The sequence below is a fragment of the Patagioenas fasciata genome, chromosome 4 (assembly GCF_037038585.1).
Source record: "Patagioenas fasciata isolate bPatFas1 chromosome 4, bPatFas1.hap1, whole genome shotgun sequence".
NCBI lineage: Eukaryota > Metazoa > Chordata > Aves > Columbiformes > Columbidae > Patagioenas > Patagioenas fasciata.
This window is the reverse complement of record NC_092523.1, coordinates 70,258,575-70,282,638: the sequence shown is the minus strand read 5'-3', so window position 1 is coordinate 70,282,638 and position 24,064 is coordinate 70,258,575. Positions and strand designations below refer to the sequence as shown.

Sequence of the window (24,064 nt, the reverse complement as noted above, 5' to 3'; positions counted from 1 at the left end):
TATAACTCATTTACAACTGCAGTTGCCTGTTGGAAATCAGGGTTAACACTACACATTGGGGTGGATAAGACCTATATACAGTGAACAAATGAGTTGTTTACAGTAAGTATATTAACTGCTAGAAGGACAGAGCTTCTCAAGAGAGGCTAGCCAGCAAATCAAAGAGAGTAGTGGTGTGAAAAAGTCCTTGCTACTGAATCTGGCCTTACATTCTCCCAGATCAAACTGAAGTGCAAGGCTGCATGACCTTACCAAGATGTCGTATCTACCAGGTTATCTTTTGTATGACCATAGTTGTGCCAGCTGCTGTTCTTCATAAATGAATGCACAGGTGATCAGACTGCAATGGTGGGAGGGTTTAGCCCTTATTCCTCCTGACTAGGCTCCATGCACAGGGTGGTTAAGAAATAAACAAGAATCTACATAGTATATCACCTTCCTAGCTGAGCTATACTTCAGCACTGCCATTTAGAAAGCAGAAATTTAAACTCCTGAGAAAAGCCTTGCTGGCCATGAGGTAGTATTTTCAATACTGGAGCTCAAGGTTTTCATTCGCTAGGTCAGACTACCATGTTGTGAGCTTCCTCCTAAAAAGCAAGTAAAAGAGAGCAATCATAGAAAACTTTTATTAATGTGAGACAGTTCTAATCTCCCCAGGGAAGTGGTGGATTCCTCAACATTGGAGATTTACTCTAGTTGAAGCCTTGTTTATAGCAATTTACAATGTAATGTCATGAAACACCCAGGAAGCTGGCTTTACTATGTAACACATTCCTTTCCCATATACTACTTCCCCTGTCACTTCTGCACAGTCCCTTGTTCCTGTTTAAGTCTGTTACTTTTCAGGATATAACTGAAGCTACACAAAGCTGTATTTTGTTCCACACCATAAACTGGATGACCAAGTTGATACCATTACTCCTTCTTTTCCCTCCAAGAAGCTATCTTTTTCATAATCTGGTTCGGAGTGTAGCTGAACAGTTATGAGAGGCAAGAGGAATGAGACAGGAAATTTCTGAAACTGGCTTTGCCACTGCTGCTGGTATCCCATGGAATTATATCTTTACACTGCACACGAATTTCTAATAATAGCTAGGGAAGTTCAGAAGCCTCTGCTGGAAAGCAAACAGAGAAGGAAAACAAAATTAGTTGCGGAGATTCTACTGATCATTGTCCAAGAGGTATTTCCTAACACACTGGAAGTAATCTGGGGCCTGTAACTTTTTTATTCTCTATAAAGTCTTTGTATTGCAATTTAAATATACAATACATTCCTCAGAGAGCTTGTTATATCTTTGCCTGATTACTTTTCCCTGCCTCCTTGGCTTGTATACTTATTGCTAACTCTTGCATTAGAAAGAAAAAGGGTTTGCTCTTAAAAGGTCCACTGGCTGAAGAAAGCAAACCACTTTCAGACTTAGCTCTGCAAAGGATCAATGTACCATGGTATTCTGCAGCTAGCTGACCTAAATATATCATTGTTCTTGGAAATAATTGTTGACAAAGCCCAGATGCTATTTTTCATAGATGTTGTCAGAGCATGTATCAACCTCTAACACATGTAAGAAAATATAAATCAACAATGGCTACAGATAAGAAGTAAATTTATCTGGCAACACTACTGTAACTATATAATGTAAATATAACAAGAAAAATACACATGGTCATACTTATTCCTCATTTTGAATTAGCTTTTTGCCCTTTACAGACATTGACCCAGATCATGTTTCTTTTAAACATGTCATTTTGATCCCCTTTGTGCTGCTTAAACAAACCTTTTAACCTATTTTAACATCGCTGTCATAGTCAAAGTTGTTTATTCTACGTGTGTAATTGAAACAAGACATCAGTCCACGCTTTCACGCCAGACCTCCTTCTCCGTCCCTTCCCCCCGCCTTTTTTTTTAATCAGACAATACCACTTTATCCTTCTTACGTAAAAAGCACCATACTGAAACACTATAAATGACTGATCTAATAAAGGCACTTGCTAATTATTCAGACACTTCATTTTTTTTACACAATGGGTTTCAATTACATTTAACTTAAAAATTGCCTTTAACAGAAGCAATTACAGTTGTTACATTAATCTCTAAGTGATTATCAACAAACATTTTTTCCAAAATTTTGGGGGTTTTATGTCAAAATCATTACTGGATAAAACAAATAATCTCTTCTAGAAGGATAAAGTAATATCCCAATTTAAGGAGGCAGGGCTGTCCCCTAGTAGACAGTGACAGGCTTTTACACAAATGCTTTTCCCTCATTTCAGTGGAACAGAAACTCTTTCCTGGGCAGTCTTCAGCAGAGCCGTGGATGATTCTTTCACCCAGATTAGCTTACAGTGTGGTGGTTAATTCATTTTTCTAAGTAGAAATTTCCAGGTTAAATCTGCAGGACACCACCTGCTTCAAGAATCCTGACTCTTCAAGGACCTTTTGACCTGTCTGGCCTATTGCCAGAACCAGTATAAGTGTGTACATCAGAATGTGTTTTCCCCATGAGTTCAGCATGTTTTCTCCCCCTATTTCAATCAGTTGTTTTCAATAAAAAAAGAAGTTAAATGCAACCTGCATCTGACTAGCTATTCCTTTGGGTAACAATAACTTTATTTAAGAAAGATGAACACAACCATAACCTTGTTTTCCATTTCTCTAAAACCATTCTGAGAAGAACAGACACTGTCCCACTGGTGCATGTTCAGGCGTGCTTCAACAGCTGCGCCTCTAGAACCTGTAGGAACCTTATACATTAAGCATATTCCAAGCTACTGAAATCCTTACAAGGCTGCAGCAATGGGAGGGATGCTCAGGGAAATAATTCCAGTTGCCTGAGAAACTCCTGTGATCAAACAGTGAGGTGCCTTCTGAGCATGGGACTTCTCAGCATTTCCCAGATTGCAGTTTTAAAGGTCACATACCTATATTCGGCACAAATCCTACTTCAGGTGTCTATCTGTTACTAAGTTTAAGCCTACAAACTTTCTGGAGTGAAAAGGAAAGTGATTAGCTGGAGTGAATGCAAGTAATCCTTCAATACTGCTTACTGTCATACTAACCCTGTTAAGAACTCCTATTAAAGTATGCAAAGTCATGGGTATGTCCCACATTAGCTAAAGTTACAAAGCCTCTTCAGTTCTAAAACTAAGATCACACACTACTCATTTCTCCAAAACTGACAGCACAGATTACAAATGTCACAACCTCCAGCTCTCCTCCGCAACACAAACAATAACCAAAAACAAACACAAACAACTACTACAATAAATACAATATTAGCATTGCCATTCCTGTATCTTAAATGCAGCAGAAATTTTCTGTCATTAAAACAAAAATATCATTGCCATATTACTTACTGGGCTTGGAATAGAGTCAGGATCAAGTTTTTTCTGTGGTGGACCCGAAAGCTGTGCTGGACCCCCAGGAAAAGCACCAGGATAAGACAGCTGAGATCCTGCCATCTGAGTACCATAGTTTGCTGCAGAGTTACAAGTGATAATTAATTTGAAGTATTTAAGTTGTGTTATCAATTTAACATCAACTTTTACCATACAGTTCATTCTTGCACAGCTAAATGCAACTTCTCCTTCCCTTCTGTTTTCAGCAAGTAAAAGAAATTGATTATTTTGGCTCATGCAGTCTGTGTTGTAAAGGTAAGCATAAACGAGGTGTGACAACTCTGGTTTCAGGTATGTGCCAAGTAGGAGGGTCAGCAGAGTTTACCACAGCTTCTCAAACCAGGCTATTACATTACTGAGAATCTCTCCTGTAACATCAGTCAATGTAAACTGGTCTGGTTAGCTGGCTTTCTAGTTGCCAAAATAACTGTTTGACTCAACTATGTCAAGTGAAATAAAGTATGTGTTTTGCACGCTATTACATTTCTTTATTGCTATAGTAAAGCACTTTTGAAAGGTGCTTATGAAAGACAGTGTAAGATAGAGAGCAACCTATACCTTTACACAGTGTAAGAAAAACTCCCTTCTGGAGCATGTTGCACTTTAACCTACTGCTAACCGAATAATACTGTTCCTGACCTAGATTAATCTCCTTTTTTTTTTCTTTGGTTACATTCTCAACAGAGTGCTGAACTTATGAGCAAAAACGTAGCCTGCCTTAAATGCACTGACTGACAATGTGAATCTTTCCAGTCTACATAAAGAGGATTAAATTTTCATTTTGCCAAGTGAGCAGAACATCAGCTATGAACAATCACAGTTCCGCCAGTTATTCTCAATGCATATTTTGTTTTCAAGTACATAACAAACATTTTTCCCTACCTTGCTGAGGATGATATCCAGGCCCTGGAGACTGTCCTAAGTTAGGATTTGGGGGGAGTGATCCAGTGATCCCATCCTGTCTGGCCATAGGAGGCAATGATGGTGGAGCACCAAGTCCATTAACATTATTTGCTAGTGGAGGAACCTGCGATCCAGGTGGTAAAGCAATTTGCTGCTGGGTCGGTGGTGGTAACTGTGGACCCTGAAAAGATGTCGGATGCCCAGAAGACATGCAAGAGCTCGGAGCAGTGCCAGGACCTGAGCAAGAAACTCTATGTCAGTTGAGTCAAAAATGATAACCTACTAACTCCGTGCCGTAGGAGTTCTATTTTTGATCAATACTTTCACAACATATTGTATCTCATACTGGCAATACTGCATCACAGGGATTCTGAATGCCTGTTCACATAACAAATCTGACCTCATAGTTTTAAGTCTGAACTGACTCAGACATCCAATTTTTTCTATTTTGGCTCTATTTTCAATGAAACTGTGCAGCTGGGGTGGATGGGGAAAGACAGAGGGAGGCTGGCCTTTGACAATTCTTGTTTAGAATACACATAAATTGCTATTTGCTTTTGAAATAATATTTCATTTCATAATGTGAAACAACATTATTTTTGCTTAAAAATCAATTTCTCCTATGTGGCATGTTTTTATTAGTTTGCATGTGGGAATTACTTGGTATACACTGGTGAGAAATAGCTGCTTGTTTATAAGATACGGATTCCAATTAGAATTAAGAGGACTCTGTAAATAGGAGGGGGGCTTTGAGACTTACAATCTGTAAATACTTTACTTTACAAAACCTACATTTTTTTTGTCCAATTTCTATTATTTCAGGAAAATAATTTTCAACTAAGTTAAAAAAAATAACCGAAGTCAGGTCTGGAGTAAAAGGACCAATGTGCTAATACACAAATATGAAAATGGATCTCTGCCAGACATGCTAACTGAAAAAAAAATTCACATGCAAAACACAAGCTCAGGTTCTCAGCTGATACAAGCAAACAGCACTCCAGTAGCTTTACAAGTAGCTGGGAATTTCAGCACTCTGTCAGGTTATATGAGCTCAGACTTACAGCTGAGGAAAAATCAGAAAGAAAAAAAAACAACACAGAGGTAGAGTTGTAAAGAAACCATGTCCTCGGTGGTGTGAAGAGTATCTCAGCCTTCTAGCATATAACATGATAAGCAAGATTATATTTTAAATAATTATTGATGAAGGCCATATAATGAAGGCAGAAACAGAAAAAAAAAAGGCTCTAAATAATACAAGCTGCTCTAAATTAAGTGCTGTAGAAGTGCTGAGCCACACTTTATCCTGTATAAAAAGGCCTGAGTTAATTCTAGACTTGCAGTTCAGTACCTCAGGGTTGAATTAGAGTCTAAATAAATTTTTCTCAGGTGAAGAATGTGTAAGTTTTCACAACCAGTTGTACAAACAGAGGGTCAGCCCCATGGTAGGTATGTAGGTTTAATTCAAGACAAATCAGCAACTTGAAAAGTCAGGGTAGGAAGAGTGATATCATCAGTGCGGTCTGAACTGAAAAATTCACCTTTACACATATCTTACCAGGATATCCACCACCAAAGTGATCTTCATTTAAAAAATTAATCTTCCTAAACACACTGGCCTCAGCAGAACAAGATGGTAAGTAAATTCCATTCATTTTCAATGAAATGGTAAATTTCACCAGGAAATACTCAAGAAAAGCAGATATAATCAAAGAGAAAATAAGTGATGGAAAGAATTTTACCTCACGGCTTTACCTCATGCACATAAATTTAGATGAAAAACTAAACTATAGGATTTGGATAAAAAAAATTATAAAATAGTGTCAAAACAGAGAGAAACTCTAAAAAGTTGAAGAAAAAATGAAACCCTGTCTGCATGTTTTTGTTCATGCTTTGGTTGTGACTGACAGGATCACCAAATAATTTGAGAAGTGACTGATAAGGTAGCTGACCTTTATGGAAGGTTCATCAAACATGGCTTCAGAATTAACCTAAGAATATTGATTTAGGATGAGATTAAAAATCTAAAAACTTCAGCAAGTAATAGTGATCAAAGATTTCATTTTCTGCTTCAATAGAAATTCACTAAGTTTCTAATTACCATAGTCTCAATAGTTTTAACTGAGAAAAAGTCAATCAGATAGAAGTGATTACCATAGCTATTTAGCTGCATACTGTTGAGCTGGTTAGCAAGTTGTGTTGTAGATGACGTGGATGCAGAATTTGAGTAGGCTGGTTGTGACTGAGGACTGTAGGGAGGATAGGAAGGTCCAGTATTGCTTGGAGGTGGAGGGCCTTGAAACCTAAAGTGAAAAATTAGTGCAGTTATGCAAAAAATTACATCAACCAATCATAATTCTCGAAGGTCTCACACCTTCTAAAGGGTGGTGTGGAAAAAATTCATTAGTATAGTCAAACTCTTAAGAGAGTTTGCTCATGTTCTGCTCAGAGAACATATGCTTGTACTAAAAGTCACTAAGCACAGAGAGAATGTACAATGACAATGTTAAAAAAAAAAAGACAATAAATGTTTGTTTGCATAGTTAGAAACAAAGAAGAGAGAGCATGCCATGACAAAGAGAGAGAGCGGTAATAACTATATGAAAGTCTGAAGATCAAGGAACACAAGTTTCTGAATATATTGCATCCCTTCATCCTCTTCTCATGCTTATAAAGGAAGATTCCCTACCGTGAATGAGTGAATAAGATTAGGAGAAAAATCTGTGAAGAGAGGAAAATGAAGTGAGAAACTCTTAAGGAGTCCCCTGTAGTTGTGGAAAAAAAGGTGCAGGTGGGGAAAAACTGCTTTATGGTTATCTGATCTGGAAAACTATTCATGCAAGATAAAGAACTAAAGAAAACAAAGAGGTAACATACACGTGGCTTATAAAGATATTTTCTACCAGATTGTTTTACTCCAGAAAAATAAGATCTCAGGCTACCTCCCAAAGAAGATCTACACTGATTTTCCCATAACCACTTCTAACACTGAGGAGGGTACTAGTTATATCAAGAGAAGTAGAATTCATTTCCTTGAAATTTTGATGTAGATATAGAGGTTCTCAGCAATTTGGGAATAAAATAAATCAGGTAAAAAACAGGAGATGTACAGCTGTCAGGGCAATGACTCGAAGTTAAGAAAGAGAATCGGTATTTTGCTGGGTTGGTCACATCAGCTTGACTCTGTTCACCTTGTTTTTTCTTTGCTTGTTTTTATATCTTCAGGACGACAAGCACTTCTCCCTCTGCATTGTCCTCTAGAATCGATCACCAGTCTCTTTGGGTCTTTACACAGTGATAACACAATGACAACAAACTAGCTTCCCTATTTTGATGCCTAATAAAACATATACATGGCTTTATTTGAACACAACTATACAACAACTAAAAAGCACAGAATCAGGTTAAGATTTCAACCAACTAAAATGAGAATGTTGTTAGACAGCATCAAGTTCACTAAAACTAAAATGGCTATCAGTACCCAAATTCTAACTCTGTCACATCTGGTAGGTGAGCAAAATAATTAACATTTAACAGAATTAAATAAAAGAGCTAAGCATATTTACCCACCTAAAACTATCTGCAATACAACCACTGTATAATAAAGCTTGTCTGTTCCCTTGTACCATAATTTTTCCAATGTTTCTTTTTACAGTTTCCCCCATCTCGATTTTCTCCCTTCCCCAATCCTCTCTCCTCCATTTCTTCCTGTAAGCTTGGGAGGCAAGACCGCAGCACTTTAAATCGACTATGATTAGTTTATGTCAGATCTAAGCAAAAGAGTAGCAGTCATCCACCTGAGAGAGTATAACAAACCTGCAGTAAAAAATGGCTTTAAGGAACCCTATGGAGCTTTGGCTGTGATCCCACAACAATGAAGCAAAGACATCCTAACAATGGAGGGAGGGGAGTAACTACAGATATAGAGGCACGCACCAGCTTCTAGTCAAAACTCACTGGCAACTATTATTTTTTAAATAACACCTACTTGGTACCTCATAGCAAAGGAGAGTTAAGATATCATAAAGTGATCAAAAAAAATAATGTGACTTCAATATCAAACAGCACTTACAACACTTCACTGCTGCTTTGAAGCAATAGGTCTAAGATCAAGCAGAAAGAATAACTAAAAATAAAACAAACAGCCCGTGGTAAAGACCTGACTTGCTGTAAAATGGAACTTAATGGGATTACAGATCACAGTGTATCATCCGGCAGTTTAACATCACAGGGAACCAAACTAAAAGATCCAGTTCAGAACTGGAATAAGTCAGAACTGCTGAAGATAAAAGGGATGCCATACTTAAATGACAGTGAAGCAGCCAAAGAGAGGAAACAGAGGTCAAACAGCTTAGGTCTCATGTATTAATTCTTGAAAGTCACCTATGTGGCTGTTGCCCTGGCACACTGGGCCCATTGTGGAAGTTGGTCTGGTTGAACTGGTGCGTACCAGGTGGTGGAGGCCCAACAGGAGCCGAAGATCCTAAAGGTGCAGTTGATTTCGGAATACCTGCAAAAGAAGTACTTTCATGTAAGAACCCTGTAAGAAAGCACAAGAACACCAAGCAATCCTAGTGTATGGCCCAGCTCTAGCAATAAGAATACCGGCTGCAGGTGGCCCTGCTTGAGCAGGCGGGTTGGACTAGATGAACTCCAGATGTCCCTTCCAATCTCAGTCATTCTGTGATTCCATAAGAAAGGACAGATTTCTTGTCAGCTATAGAAGCAGATATGAAAGAGAACAGATAGTAAAAAGGAAACAAATAGTAGTTGGTAACTTTCCAACAAAAGAACCCAAGAGGTATAGTGAGAAAGAAGCAAGAATGGACAAACAGACCCTGCAATTCAATTTGGTATACTGCAAATTCCCTGTCAACCGGTTATCTTTACAGGGAGAAGCAAGAGGTCCCTTTGATTTTGGAGACCATGATCAGAAAGAAAATTTGGAAAAACAACCCTTTAAAAAAAAAAAATAAAAGTCTCCATATCTGTAAACCTGTGGTAAAAACGGTTCTTAATTCTGAACTGGAACAGTGACTGTGAAAAGACTATAACTTATGTAAACAGCAGTGCTGAATAAACAACTTTTCAACCTCAACTTCTTGAATTATTTTCCTTTAAATTACTCTAACATCAAATGTTTGATACTAAAACCGGTATTTTCCCCTAGTATTCTAATAAGCCAATCACCAAAAGTAATTCTATCTTCTGCCTATGTTCAGCATTGGATTATGGTAACACAACTCCTGCTGTCTATAAGTTTTAGAGAAACTGGGTAAACCTTCTTTTCCTATTTTCACATGCCTCAAAAAATCAAAGACATACAGAAGATTTTTCAAAACTCAAATATTCAGATACTTAGTTCTGTCATTATCCTCCTCCACTATCTCAAATACTAAATTTAATGTAACTTATCATGAGCTGAATGTTACTTAAAAATTTAACAAATACATTTTTTTGACACCTTAGAGAATAATTCAGACATCTTCACTGTTTTAATTAATTTTCCTCTGTGACATCAGGTAAAATATTGAGATGGTCCCTCTTCCTGCCTCCCTGTCTTGGCTATGTCTATTAGTAGACTTACAGAGGGAAAAAGAAATCTTACTCTCTGGATATTTTCTGCGGCCCAATCCACTAGTCCAGCATGTCCACTTTGGTTTTACTAAAATTAGACCAGCATGACTTACAACAAAACAGGCTTCAATTCCATGCTCTCATTTTTACTTTTTTTTTTTTTTTTTTTAAGATTCAGCCACCATATACTAACATTATTCTTCTTGAAAGATCTAAAGCCACGCAACAGGAAATTAAAATTAATGAAAATCAATGAAGAGACAATGACAGCCATGCTTTCTGTTGGATATCAACTACATCATCTGGAGCAAATATCCCATTTGCTTGTAATTTGTTTATATCCAAGGTGCACTTCCTCATAGAAAGTAATTGTTGCCTGAGTGGTTAGAACGTAGATTGGCTCTACTTATCATCCATTATCCAAATACATCACCCAGTAAGCAAGATTAAGTAGGAGAACACCAACTTCATACTCATAGGCAAGTCTGAACTCAAGAATTCAGTAGGACTGAGGTCCTATTGTGAAGAACATAACTCCTTTCAGAAAGCTTGCTTGCCATTAACACATATAAATTGACAAACCTTTCTCTACTCCCAGAAATCGCTCCTTTTGTATTTGTCTGTATTAGGTATTACTTATAATACAGCATTAAGCACTGGTACTTATAGCTTTCTGAATAACGGAAATTACATATGAAGTTCAGATACCCACTACCAGGCATCTTACATCATCATCTATGCACCAACAATAGTCCTGTTGCAGTAGCAGTGTAAAATCGAGCATTTTGTACTGACACAAGTAAGGAGGAGATCCAAAATGTCTTTGTAGAAAAGTAGACTCTGAAAACACATGTTAAGCCAACTTCATACCTGGTTGAGGTGCTGAGTATGATGAGTTAGGGTCCCCGTAATGCCCATAATGAAGTGAAGGACTAGGTGGTCCAAAACCTGCGGAAAAGCCTCCTATCCCTGGCTGGGATTGGGAATATGGAGGAGCTGCAACATAACCTTGTTGACTCATGACGGCAATATTCTCATTCCAAGAATTGGGTCCTTTTTAAGAATCTGCAAAAGAGAAAGTGACACATGCTACTACTCTTCACTCTCTGTGCATTATAAGAGGCTATGAACTGTGTTCCTAAAAAGACAAAAGTCACAACTGATGGCAAAAAAAGCACCTGGAAGTCTGGCAAAAATAGTGGTTTTGTTTGCTTCCTTGGTTAGTTTCCCCAGTACTACTGCATACTGCATGAATTTAAACAAATCACTGAATTAATCCAAATGGGATTCACCTGTCCCAGGCCCACAGAGAGAGAAACTGTAAGTGATAGATATGTAGGTAGAGAAAAACTCAAAGGAAAGTCTCAAACTGTTCCCTTTACTGGGAAAACCTAGACTTGAAAAAGACACTGTGAGTCCTGCTACCCAAATAACAGACATCTCAATGAACATACTGAAAAATCAGGAAAGGCTGAGTGATTAGAATATGAAACTCCTCTAAGGAAATCCTTCTCCTGTGCTAGTATGCCTGTTTTTAGAGCAGTATGGAACATGGCACCAGCTTTTAATCAAACCTTCTTCATCAGCTCCATTACAAGCAAACGAGGGAAGATTCCCTGTGTATGATACTGGTAAAACAGTATATAAAGTACAAGAGAGATAGAACAAGTACTTACTACATCTCTGGAGTCCCAAGAACACAGGTCAGGCATCCTCAAAGAACTAAAGACACATGATATAAACTAGGATTTTAGATGTTAAGTGTTCCTTTGAAATAGGTTTCCCAACCATCTATACTTCATCTTCTTAGGACTGAGCCATGGACTCAGCTTTGAGTATGCAAACTGGATTAAAGCAAATCGGGAGTTGTGCTGCAGAAGCACGCACAAAGGCATCTCAAAATTACACGCAGCGCCAAGATCACAACAGGCAAATTAATGCTGCACTAGCACATGTCAGCAGAGAAAAGCTATCCCTATCAGAAAATATATCTCTAGACTTCTCAAATTAAGCATACACTTCTGGGAAAAAAAAAAAAAAGCAAGCAACAGTTTTACTTATCTTCCATGTCAGACATGAAATCACTTTGAGCTGGGCCTAGCCCTCCTCACGCATTAGTCGTACAATCCTGTAAGCCGCACATAAAATTCCTCAGTCGCAGCATTAAACTGCTTCAGACAGATAAACTTAGAGAGTTGTCTTCTATTTCTTAGTTAATAAGGTAAACGTGGGAAGAAGAAAAAAAGTTTAAACAAGAGAGGCTTCTTGCTGCCACTCATACTTTCCTCCTTCCCCTGCTCCCATCGGAAAAGACGTGGCAGTACGAGCTTTAGTTGCTCCAAAAGACAGTAAATCAGCACTAAATTACCTACATACTAGCATAAACACATATACCTTTTATATCTACATAAAGGAAGAAATTTCCACTTTGAGGCAGCTGCAACAGCCAATACCTTTAGCTGTGACAGCATCCAGGGGAAATGACTTCCTCCACAACTTCCTCACACAAAAAAAATCTTGCCACGTCAAACTTCCCACAGACAGTATAAACACACAGAGGTTGTGCTGAAGAGGGACAGGAACCACAGGCAAAATAGTGTAGATTTAATAAACACAGTTCTAGATTCTAATTAACATTGAGCATATTCAATCCCTTCATATACACATACCAACACACAATGAACCTAGTTTGGAGGCAACACCCAAAATATCAATAGAAATCGATCACCTAAGGTGGTTTCAGCAACCAGGTTCTGACAAGAGACATATAGATTCATGGTGGAAATCGCATGAGAAAGATCAGAGGATCTGCTAAACCCAGATCTTGCCCTGGTTTTGTTTACTACAAGTGTCACCACACAGAAGGACGTGAAAAATTCTTCTCCCTGTCTCAACACTAGTTTACCTTACACCCCATAGCCTGAAGAACAACATTAACACAAACACTTCTCCATGATTTAATTTACCACTATTACAGAACAAGTAGTCATTTTTTTTTCAGAGTATTGATGAATCTGTGCAATGCTCTACAGCAATGGTATCTCTAGGAAGAGGTAAAATTCCACTATGTGCATACAGAAGTAGGATAATAGAATAAAAAATTGAGCACCACATTCTCAGTTAACTGAAAAATTATTAACTTTACATTTCTTCAGATACACTGTGTTTGGTAACACATCATCTAGGGAAAGGCGCTATCCCTTCCCAAGGCATGCTGCAACCTCAACTTGGAAAATCCTCTTCAGGGTGTGTGTGTGTGTGTTCATCTGCACACAATATATACACAGAATGGAATATAGCTAGATGCATTTTTTTTAAAAAAAACACATTTTGAAATAAGCTATGAAAGCATAAGCTTAAATTTACTCCAATGCAGTGAAAAATCTGCACCCAGCTCACCCCCGTTAACTAACGATCTTAAATACCTATACCAGTGTAACAGGTCTCCCCATCCGGTCGGCCCTATGGCCCTGCTGGGCGCAGAACGCGTGTGCCAGCCCCCGGGCACAGCAGAGCGGCGGGCGGGTACCTGTGCGCTGCCCCCCGCGCCGGCCGAGGGGCAACAGGTGGGCCGCAAGTTGCGCGGGTGGGATGCACGCACGTGGGATGCACACAGGTAGGATGCACACTGCCCCGGCTGCCGCAGTGCGCCCAAAGCCTCTGCCCTCTCCCACCGCCCCTCGGGCTGCCTCTGCCGGCGCTCTCCCGCCCGCCCTGGACCGCTCCCCGCGAGGGGCACAGTCGCGACCCCGCCGCTCCCGGGGCTGCTCACCTGGGCAGTGCCCGCCGCACCTGCAGGGCAGCGGCCGGAGTCGCCCCGCGGGCTGTGGCGCCGGTCTGGCTGTGCCGTTGGGACCGTTACCTGGGGCCGCGCGCAGCCCCCCAACCGCTCGCGCGCGCCGCCGCTCGGGAACACGCGCTCGCCCAACTGCCACGTCTAAGCCTGCCCGCGCGCCACCGCCTCTCGCTCCCCCACCCCGGGCCGGGAGCGCGCTCAGCCCCGTGGCAGCGCATGCGCAGTGCGCGCAGTGACGCCGTGCCCGCACCAGCAGCCGCGGGGGAGGGGAGCGGGGACGGTGCCTGGACCCTCCGCCGGCCGGGCAGGGAGGTGGCGGCTCCCGGGCCCGCGTTGTTGTTGGAAAGCCTGATTCTTCCCGAGCCGTTTTGGTTTTGGGCACCACCGCCAAGCGGGTGCAGAGCCGGCTCATTGCAGCCAAAGAGAAGAGCCGCGCTGGCGGCGGTGCCCGCTGAGCGCCCCCGGGAGCGGGTTCAGAACGGGAAACGGCTCAGAAAACAGCTCGGGGCACGGACTGCAGGACTGACGTGGCTTCCCAACTAGAAACACACCGAGTAACTCGATTAGATCGGCTAGAAACCCACACGCACGGTACCTACCGTTTATAGATGTTATTATCAATTCATTTTCCCTTCTGTGTTGGGCATGAAATTCCTCTGTAAACATAGAAGTGCCCTAAAAATATGATACTTTTCTCATATGTACCTTAAAACACCTTTTTATCTGTGGCTATATATGTATGTAAAATTATGCCACGTGAATGTCTAGAGTGAAATACAATACAGGTACAACCTGTTTGCATACTCTGGGTTTAGTTACTGTTCAAGTACATTTAAAAATTCTGCCTTGGTTACTGGATAGAGTCAATGTTTTTCTAATTAACAAAGTAGAAACACAGGAGTAACGTGAGAAAGATGTATTGGTAAAGTGACTGTTCTTCCCAGTCAAAAAAACCGACCCTATTTCCTGTGATATTAAAGTAAAAAATAATAATTAAAAAAAAAGTGGCAGAGGATTAGTGGGGGAAAAAAGTTATTCAGTTAAAGACTGCATCATAACTTATATGCATCTGGAATTCAGGCTTCACAAGCTTTCTTATCCCTCGAGTGTTCTACAACCTTAAAAAAGCTTTTGAAAGTAGTAAACAGTTTTAAATGGTGCTAAATCTCAGTATCTGTTGCCTCAGACAAGATTGTCAAAAGCATTCATTACCACACAAAATAATTCTGAAAAAAATCCCAGTGCCTTTGAAACAGATGTGAAGTTGAAGGTACACAGGGGTGTCCTTTACATGGAAGACTTGGAAGAAGGCTCAAGCAAGCAAATCAAAGTGGGCAAGAACAAGTCTTGACCTGTCTTCACGTTTTCTGTCCAGGGCTGGATTCAATACCAAGTAATATAAGCTGCTTTTCTACATCTTATTGGAACCGATGCTGTTGGATATGTCAGAGCAAAATACACATACAATTACCTTCAGTTATGCACAATTATTTTGAAATACCTTGCCACTGAAGAAAATAATGGCTTGAAGTTTGGACATTCCCTATTTTGTTGTGGAGACAGGCAGGTCACTGTCCCACCAGTCCTGTTGTGTCTGGCTGGTAGCTATTAACAGTAAGCAGCTGTGGATAATTCAGCACTGAGGAACCGTGCACTTACTTGGCCACTGAATACTTACTATCAGATTTCTTCTCCCTGAAATCAGCTCTAGTGAAACCAAGAGATGAGATCAGCAGAAGATAGCACGGAGAAGCTGTGAGGGTGTCAGCTTTTCCCCTGTTTCAGAAACACTCTGGAAATGGATCAGGATGCCTCTTTTTTTGAGGATGCAGCTTTGCTTCCATTGTCAATTACCCTGGAACACAGAGGAAAGGCACACAGCATGTCATGCTCCAGGATGTTTTGAAGCTACAAGTAGTATTTATCTACAGTTTCTGCCTATAACATTAAAAGTAATTTAAGGTTCTCCATTTCAGAAATGTGGAAACATCATTAAAGATTTAAGTGCATTCCTGGTCTGGAAAGGAATTTCATAAAAATGAGACTGCAGGATTGCTAAGGTGTTCTCATTTTAATTATATAATTTTAATTAATAAAAATCTGACCATCAGGCTGGCTTCTTCTCTATCATCATCAATAATGAAGATCTTGTAGGTTAAATTACCTTTCTTAACAATCAGTTTATCCTGAAGTTGTACCTATGCAGTGCTGCTGAAAACTAATGTGATTTCATATATTTCAGACTTAATCTGGAGTTAGCACTGGTGAAGTAAATTGAATAATTTGTCTATATGCTTTTTTTCATCTATATTAAAAAAATAGCAAATCCCCTGCCTCTAAAATCTCGCTTTTCAAGTTCTCATTAGATTTTTTTTCTATTAGTTCTGAAACAAAACAAATAGTCCTCCATCAGCTTGGGTGGTTATTGGTTATGGAACCAATACAGGCTTTATAAAAGGCTAATTCAAATCTTTCAGAGGCAAATACTCATTTTAAAAAAATCATTATTTTTATCATTTGGGATTGATCTGTTCCCTGAAGTTACTGCTGGAGGCCTGTAGAAGCCCTTCATGGACAAACTGTGCAGAATTCTTGTCTGTGTCTCATAGCACATTGCATTAAGACAATGTGTGCTTCAAGGAAACCTAAACCCTAACCTAACCTTTTCATTTAGAGGATGTCTTTAAAATAAAGCCTCAGCACAAGCTCCCAGGAAGAGTCAGAACACCATAATGATGCATTTGAGATACGGACGTGTCTTTCTCACTATGATAGGTCTAGTAAGGCTTTTGTAACAGTTAATGTTGATTGTGTTAACACAAACCTGTGACAAGACAAATATCAGCACTTCAGTGATGTGTGGATTTTTCAAAAAATCTATATATGTATTCTAAACCATTTTCTGGGGGAAGACACAGACAATATTCGGTACATTCATTAAATAAAAGACTATTTCATCACAAGGAATAGTTCAGAAAACTCCAAAGATTCTACATTTTAAAAGACTTTTTTTTTTGCGGACACTTTTTTCTCTATTTGATGTGCGTGTCCTGCAGACAAAGCCACAGGTTTGCTTTCACACAACATAGAAGGGTCCTTAAAGCTGTTTGCATAAAAAGATTACTTTCTTTTCCTCTTTTGCTGACATATAATCACTAAAGTATTCTTCAATGTTTTGTCTACTGTCTAGTTAAGATCTATGGAACACAGTTTACAGTTCAGTGTAAAAAGCTTTACCAGCAAAATGCAGATTAATATTTATAAAAGTTGAAAATGAAAGCAAATGCCTTAGTAAAAAAGAAGCAATCAAATTTTGAATGAATTATGCTTTTCCTGAAAAAAATAGTGTGACTGTGAGGTCAGATTTAAAAATGCTACGTGAAGAAAAAGGAGAGATGTAATATTTCAAGAAACAGAACATTACGGTAAGAAGAAACACATCAGTGTTGTGACTCACACTTCTAATATAAAAACTAAGCACAATAGAAACATAAATAGGGGTACAACAGAAGTGAATACTGGCATTTTGATTAAGCAATTTTGATGGCAATTAGAAAATATTGGAGTTCACCCTTCAAACACTGCCCTATATAAAATGAAAACACAGAGAGCAAAGATTTCTCAGAAGATAAGACTGATGTAGATGCTGTTATTCAGGGAAAATATTAATAATACAGTAATGTTAAAATCCTGTAACTGGTGATAATAGAAAATTGCTATAGTGACCATCCTCTGTCACCAAGTCATGTTTCAGCTCAAGCACAGGGACACAATAGAAGATTTAATTCCTTACTTTTATACATTTTTTTAATTTTTATTTTTCAAGAGCAGACACTAATTAAGCAGGTAGGGAGTCAGAGCACCCAGAACCAAAATCAGGTCTGGCCATCCAGGGGGACCACTGGGACACATTTAGGGATTGTGGAGCACATGGATCCTGCAGGTGATTCTCTTTCCCTCCTGCCAAGTACTGACCTCCCACTCCACAGTGCTGGTAAAGGCTGTTCTACCTCTCAGGCTGCTTCCGTCACACCATACACAAAGAGATCCTGACATTAAAAGAGATCCATGCATTAAAGTTTCCAAAATATTTTTAGGTGAGCAGGAGGGTAAATCCAAATCCAACTAATAAACTTACAGTCTGAATTCATCTGCAAATTAATTTAGATCCAATATTACTCTCCATTGCCTGCTGTAAACTGAGTGATTTTGTTGCACTTGTACAGTTGCTGGCAGCTTTTGAACAGCTGCATTTTTCCACCCTAGAAAGGGTTGCATTTTGTTGTATTCTGCAGAGGAGAGGAAGGACCAGGAGGGCATCCCTCCCTCCCTGCCCCAATCCCTTTGAACATCACTGGCAACCAGTAAGTCCCCAATGACAGAACCTTTTGTCTTCATCCTGCCTAACTCCCCCAAACAGAGCACCACAAGAGGACTTTCATTGCCGACCTTGGAGAGTGTTGGTAAAGTTTACTGGCATATTTGCAAAACAAAAATTTATATTTACAAAAGAAAAATTGTATGCAAGTGAAATAGTATTTCATCTTATTATTTGCCTAGGAGATACTTGGTTTTGTGAAAAGGCCACTTCCCTTAAAGCCAAGCTCCTGATTTCTTGTTAGATTGGTCCCTATTTGCTAAAATAACTTCTTTTGCTGAAACTCAGTAAAACAGAAATTATTATAAAATGCTCTGTGTTCCACATGTGATAAGTTCTATGCAAGTCACACATTACAGAAGCAAAGTTGCTTTAGAAAACTGTAGCTGCTTTCTTTAAAAAAGGCTTTCTGGGTAGTTCAAGCCTCTGGATTTTTCAGTATCTGCAAACTGTGCGGCTCCTCTGCCTGCTCTCACTGGTTGTTGCTATTTTGGCTTTCTAATGAAATCAACATTCTGGCAACTTGATCTGGAGCATTTACAGGAGATAGATACAGTGTTCTGAGAAAACCGCTGTGATGTTTCAGTTGGGGAATTTCATTATCTTTTTTTAATTAATTTAGTACTGTCTTTAAGATGCATGAGAGGGGAAGATTGCACTACCAGTTCTTGAAATACCCAGGACTTGATTAGCCTGTCATAATTGCTACAAAACAAAACGTAGCATAAAAACAAAGATGAGAACTTCTCATTATAATCTGATGAATAATGTACAATATACAAAGCATTGTGAATAAACATTAAGCCACCAGACTAAGAAAGGACAGCAGAAAGTTATGTGATCCTTTCCATGCTTGCTTGCTGAATGTATGGAATTTCTCAAACTTAGATATATTTCACTTTTCCATTCAAAAGCATCTGAAGTAGCTTTACTCTCATTGTCTTCTGTTTTACATTTCCTGTTCATGTATAAAATTTCTGATGTGTTGTGGAGTCTTGCTATAGATAAGTACTCAAATAAGCTTACTATTCATTAAAAAAAAAGTAATGTTGAGTAAGAAGTAGGAAACCCTTAACAGCAAACTAGCTATTTGACTGACTTACTCCGTTTTGGAAAACATACGATGGATTTACAGTCTGTTTTTTTCCTTTCATGCAGTTAATAACGCAGTTGCATTTCAGCCTGTTCTACTGACCATTCAACACTCTGAGTCCTACTGTTAGTAAGTCATATTTGTTCCATATAATAGGTTGTGTACTGCAACTCATGTGATATTATTTCCTTTCTTTGATCAGTTGATATTGCAAGCAGAATAACTTTTCTATTTGTTAGTCTTGACAAATACTCGTAACTATTGAATGAATCTGTTACATAAGAAAACCAGCTCTTCAAAACCTCTAAGAAATTACGTAAGATGCAAATACTTTTATGTTTATTCACACTCACATTCACTGTGCTTCTGCATACACCACCAATAATGTGGGAGAAAAAAATCTACCTGAGTGTGGAAAAATCACAGAGGTACTACATACCAGTAAAGCATTTCTGTCATTTGTAAAAATATCAGTATTGATGACAAGCTATTTTTCAAAATACTGCTTTTGCACTATTTGGATACCTTTAGTATCAACTGTTCGATGCCTTCTCCACCATCAACAAAAACAAGCATCAGATTTAAATCAAAGAAAATCAGTTTTTTTTTTCTTAATGTCACATTACTGCAACAAAGGGGTAGGAGATGCAGCTGGCGTGAAGAAAAACCACAAAGGATAGGAGCAAAATTCTATATTACACTTGATGTCAAAGGACGTGTTCTAGGTTTGCTTTGTGGAGGCACAAAACCCTCTTGTTCGGGATTTGCAGACACTGGCGGATCCGTGCCAACACCAGCTAGGCAGCAGATGATCACCAAGGGCAGAAGCCGGCCTGTACCAAAGCCAGAGGAGCTAAGAAGCCTGGAACCGCGTTCCTGGCAGGAATATGCAGCACAACAGGAAAGGATGTAGGATCAGCAGGGGTTAAACATCAAGGTGTTTTTGGAGGGCAGATTTTTCTACTATAATCTGCTCCATTTGGAAAGCAATTAGCTATGGAAGCAGAGCTGGAATTCTTGTTCCTATAGCCAAGGAAACAGACGTTTGGGTTGCTTTGTAATTTATTGCAGTTGTTTGCATGGGAGGTGAGATTTCATGCAGGGAGGTCCTTGCTGTATCATCTTTGTTGTTACTGTTTCTCTGGTAAAAATCTAAACAGAACCATCCAGATGTGAAGAGCCAGCAATGCTGTTAGACTTAGACAGATGTAACTTGATGCCGTAGCAGCTCTATGCGCGGTCCTTTTGCTAAATGATGTAGTTCAAACCACTAACATCAGACTCACTGGGGAAGTCACTTCACTATATTTGTAAAGTGAATGGTAGAAACTGCTTTACAAAATTTATAGCTTATTTTGTGGTACAGAGGAAAAGAGGGAAGAACAGGGTACCATGGGTGCATTCCAACTATCAAACTACAAACCAAGATTTTCAGAACTTCAAGCAGATTTCTCAAGGTTACACTGTGCTTTATTTGCCATTCTTGAAGTTGGGAAAAAATAATAAAGTGTGACTAGTTCTAAAATTCCAACCCATCACGCAGTATCTAGCCTAAGAATCCACATTAGGGATTAGATTTTGAAGCCTTTACCTTTACTGGTGAGGAACTGCTCATGCCTCTTACAAGTGTGGGCAGAGCTTTCCTGTCTGCCCTTGGAGGTAGCTAATAATTATAGATGACTTGTTTTTTCATTTCTTTTCACTAAGAACTTGGTATTACTGTTTCATAGTACCTTTACCACTCCATGTTTGTGCTTTCAGTCAGCAAAACCCTCTTTAGATTGCAGCACAATGCAGAGTTCCTCATGCAATCAAAACATCTGGATTATATTAATTTCTGTTGTAGGACGAGAGAAATTAGATGGGAAAAAAATGAAGAACAATCAGGTTTAATGAATGTTGGCTGAAGCCATGCACTTGAACCTTCCATTGATATATTTCACTTGCTTTGTCTGTCATTTTATACCTTTTTTGTAAATTCAATCCTTTCCATGTGGCTGTTTCTTGTTGCTTCTGAAGTCAGGAGAACAAAAAGCAGGGGTAGGAATTAAGCATATATGTATTTTTCTGCTTCTGTAAGGTTTGGGGAAAATGATGTTTAGCTTTGCAATTACTGAGTTGTAGTACTATGACACAAGGAATGTTATTAGGCAATGATTTGCAATAATAACATATCCTACGTTGCCTCACATTACCCAGTTTGCAGAAGCTACTTTGTAAAAAACACCTAATTTGAAGGAATATATTCAAAGAAGCCATTTTCACTTCATTTGGAAGAGACTGTATGTTATGTCTTCTTAAGTGGCATGGCTCTTATTATACCTTTTGTTCCATTAAACTAGCCATACATTTACAAGTGTGGTGTTTTCTTCCAAGTAATTAACAAAGAAACAAACAAAAAAACCACTGTCTGGTGTTTTTTTTTTTTTGTGTCTTTCTTTTTTCTCTCCCTGCTGATTCTCCCATTTGGCTAAAATCACATTCTACAATAAATTGGGTAGCTTATAAAATTGTTGACACAGATTATATAGTTAGAATCTACTAGAAAGCTGTTAAACAGGCATTTTTGGGGAACTAGCTTATGTTAATTTCATGTGAAAAAAAATGGATAGGAAAAAAAATGAAATGCCTAAAAAGGAGGAAATCAGACCATCTGGGTATTTACAGCAGTAAAATGCTGCTCATAACTTAGAGATCATGACATCTCCTTTCCTTCTCTCTTTTCCTCATTACCAACGGATGGGTGGAAAGGTTTTCATTATTAAAAAAATCCACAGATACAGAATACGATTGTAGGAAACTTTAGGTGAAATGACAGCTTTTCTTTTATTGTTGAATGAAATAAGAACATATGTCTTATTTATTCTCACGTTTGTGGAATGTCTTCTGAACTCAGCTACTGAACAACTTGATTTAAATTTGATTTTATATAAATCCACTTATAGTAAAACTGTTCAGAATCCTTATGGTTGTTACAATGAGAAATGAAAATACATGGACAAATGACAGTAGAAGAGGCAAACAAAATTAAAAAGTAGTCACCAAGACCAAGACCTTTAAAGGAATTCAAGGCTGAAATAGCTGACTCTTACATAAAACCGTTACCTGAGATTAGAGAGGGTCATTTTTTAACAGAAGTGTTCCAACAGAGATTCAGAAAACAACAAGCCTGTCAGCCCAATATCTATACAAAATAAATAGGTGGAAGCTATAATATGGAACAGTGGACATCTGGATAAATATGATTTATCTGGGAAGACTTAAAAAGGTTTTCATAAAAGGAAGCCCTGCTTCACAAACATAAGATAGTCCTTTGAGGGGATCAAAAAACATGTGGATAAGGGTGTTCTGATTGATCTTGGATTTACAAAAGGCTTTCAACAAATTCTTTCACCAAAGGCTTTTAAGAAAACTAAGCAGCCATACCATAATGTGGCTTAGAAGTATAAGGTGATATACACAGGGAAAAAAAAACCCAACACATTAATTCACATATCAAAAAATGAGCTTTGAACTGAATATCATCAGAGAAGATTTTAAGATTTTGAAATATAGTTCTAAGAAAACAAACTCAGCAGCATCTGAAAATGAAAATCAGGTGTTAGCAATGTTTGGGTTAGCAACTATAGAACAAAATAGATGATATTATAATATTATCATATAAATCCCACCTTTTTAGTTGGAAGACTGTGGCGTTCCAGGCCCCCATCTCAAAAAGCATATAGAACTATAGAGGCTGTAGAGAAAGGCAACAAGGATAATGAAAGCTATGAGACAGCTGACATATAAAGAATGACTAATTATTCTGTTCTTCTTTCCTTGAAAATAGATGACTAAGATGGATATATAAGAGGTCTATAAAATAAGTACATGGAAAGTGTGGCTGGGAATTGCTTGTTCACAGTTTCCTCTGATGCAAAAAGCAGGAAACAGCAAATGAAATGGTAGGATCCAGAAGAAAAGGTGGTTCTTTGTGTCACAATGTAGTTAGGGATGCCTTCCTACAATAAGATATAGACACTGAAAACTCTGTGGGCTCAAGAGGAAACCACATGGGAAAATTAATGGAAGAGAAATTCACAACAAAGTATACAGGAACTGCATCCAGCTGAGGAATACTGGAGTGGAAGTCACTGGAGGCCACCTGAGGAAAGTAGTGGACATCTTTTTCCTAAGCAACCATTTTTCACTCTCTATCGAACACAACATTTTAAGGTAGATGGCCTCATTTTGGTTTGAGTATGGCAATTCTTAGTTTATCACAGCTCATCAAGGCTAATGTGCTAGAGTTTTTGACTGGCAGTTCTTGAAAGCAGAGGAGGAGGTGGGAGTTTGACCTGGATTTTTTTTTTCATACAGATCTCATCACAGAAGATCAGCTTCAAGCCAAAGCTTTACCCGTATTTGGGCACAGATGGATGTTGGGTAAGTTCTGGCATTTGTCGTTTGCTGAGTTTACAAAGTTATTTTTTGTGACACAAATATTTTATCAGTTGTTGCCTAGAATTGGATCTGTAGGTTTTAGTGAAATGAAGGAGATGGTGGCAGTGGTTAAGTGGCTGTGGTTGCCATTAGCTTTAAATTTTTCAGTGGTCTTGAAAAATTACCTCAGAATTACTGCAATTTATTAATGCTATAGAGACCATTTAGAGACCAAAATGTCATAAACTCCATGAATGACTCCACTTTTATCTTGATGTCCAGATTCTGACCAGCATTTAGAAATCCCAAAGGATGCAGAGAATGTACAAGATAAGACTAGCATTAAAAAGCAAGATATGCTGAGGCATAAGCATTTAAGTCACATATGGCAAATGGGAGTTGTTAATGCCTATGGAGCATTATTAGTTAAAGATTAGAACATAGGAAGCTTTGGATCTCTCCATGATGGGAATAGTTTAGTTACAGACTTCAAATGTTTTTC

The 24,064-nt window shown here is 38.7% G+C and overlaps 1 protein-coding gene across 2 annotated transcripts in view; it reads right to left on the bottom strand.

The window, feature by feature from the left end:
* The window catches only part of SEC24D (SEC24 homolog D, COPII coat complex component), a 68,231-nt gene that overhangs the window by 41,786 nt on the left and 2,381 nt on the right, over positions 1-24,064 (bottom strand). Inside the window, exons 2-7 of one of the 2 annotated variants that reach the window (XM_065836591.2) lie at positions 15,348-15,524; positions 10,744-10,938; positions 8,680-8,806; positions 6,451-6,599; positions 4,279-4,536; positions 3,355-3,476 (exon numbers count right to left, since the gene is read on the bottom strand). In XM_065836591.2, coding sequence (XP_065692663.2) covers positions 3,355-3,476; positions 4,279-4,536; positions 6,451-6,599; positions 8,680-8,806; positions 10,744-10,894 — 807 coding nt within the window. In that variant the 5' untranslated portion in view covers positions 10,895-10,938; positions 15,348-15,524. Of the gene's footprint in view, positions 1-3,354; positions 3,477-4,278; positions 4,537-6,450; positions 6,600-8,679; positions 8,807-10,743; positions 10,939-13,645; positions 13,835-15,347; positions 15,525-24,064 lie in introns of those variants that run through there. The other variant, XM_065836590.2, reaches the window with a different exon arrangement.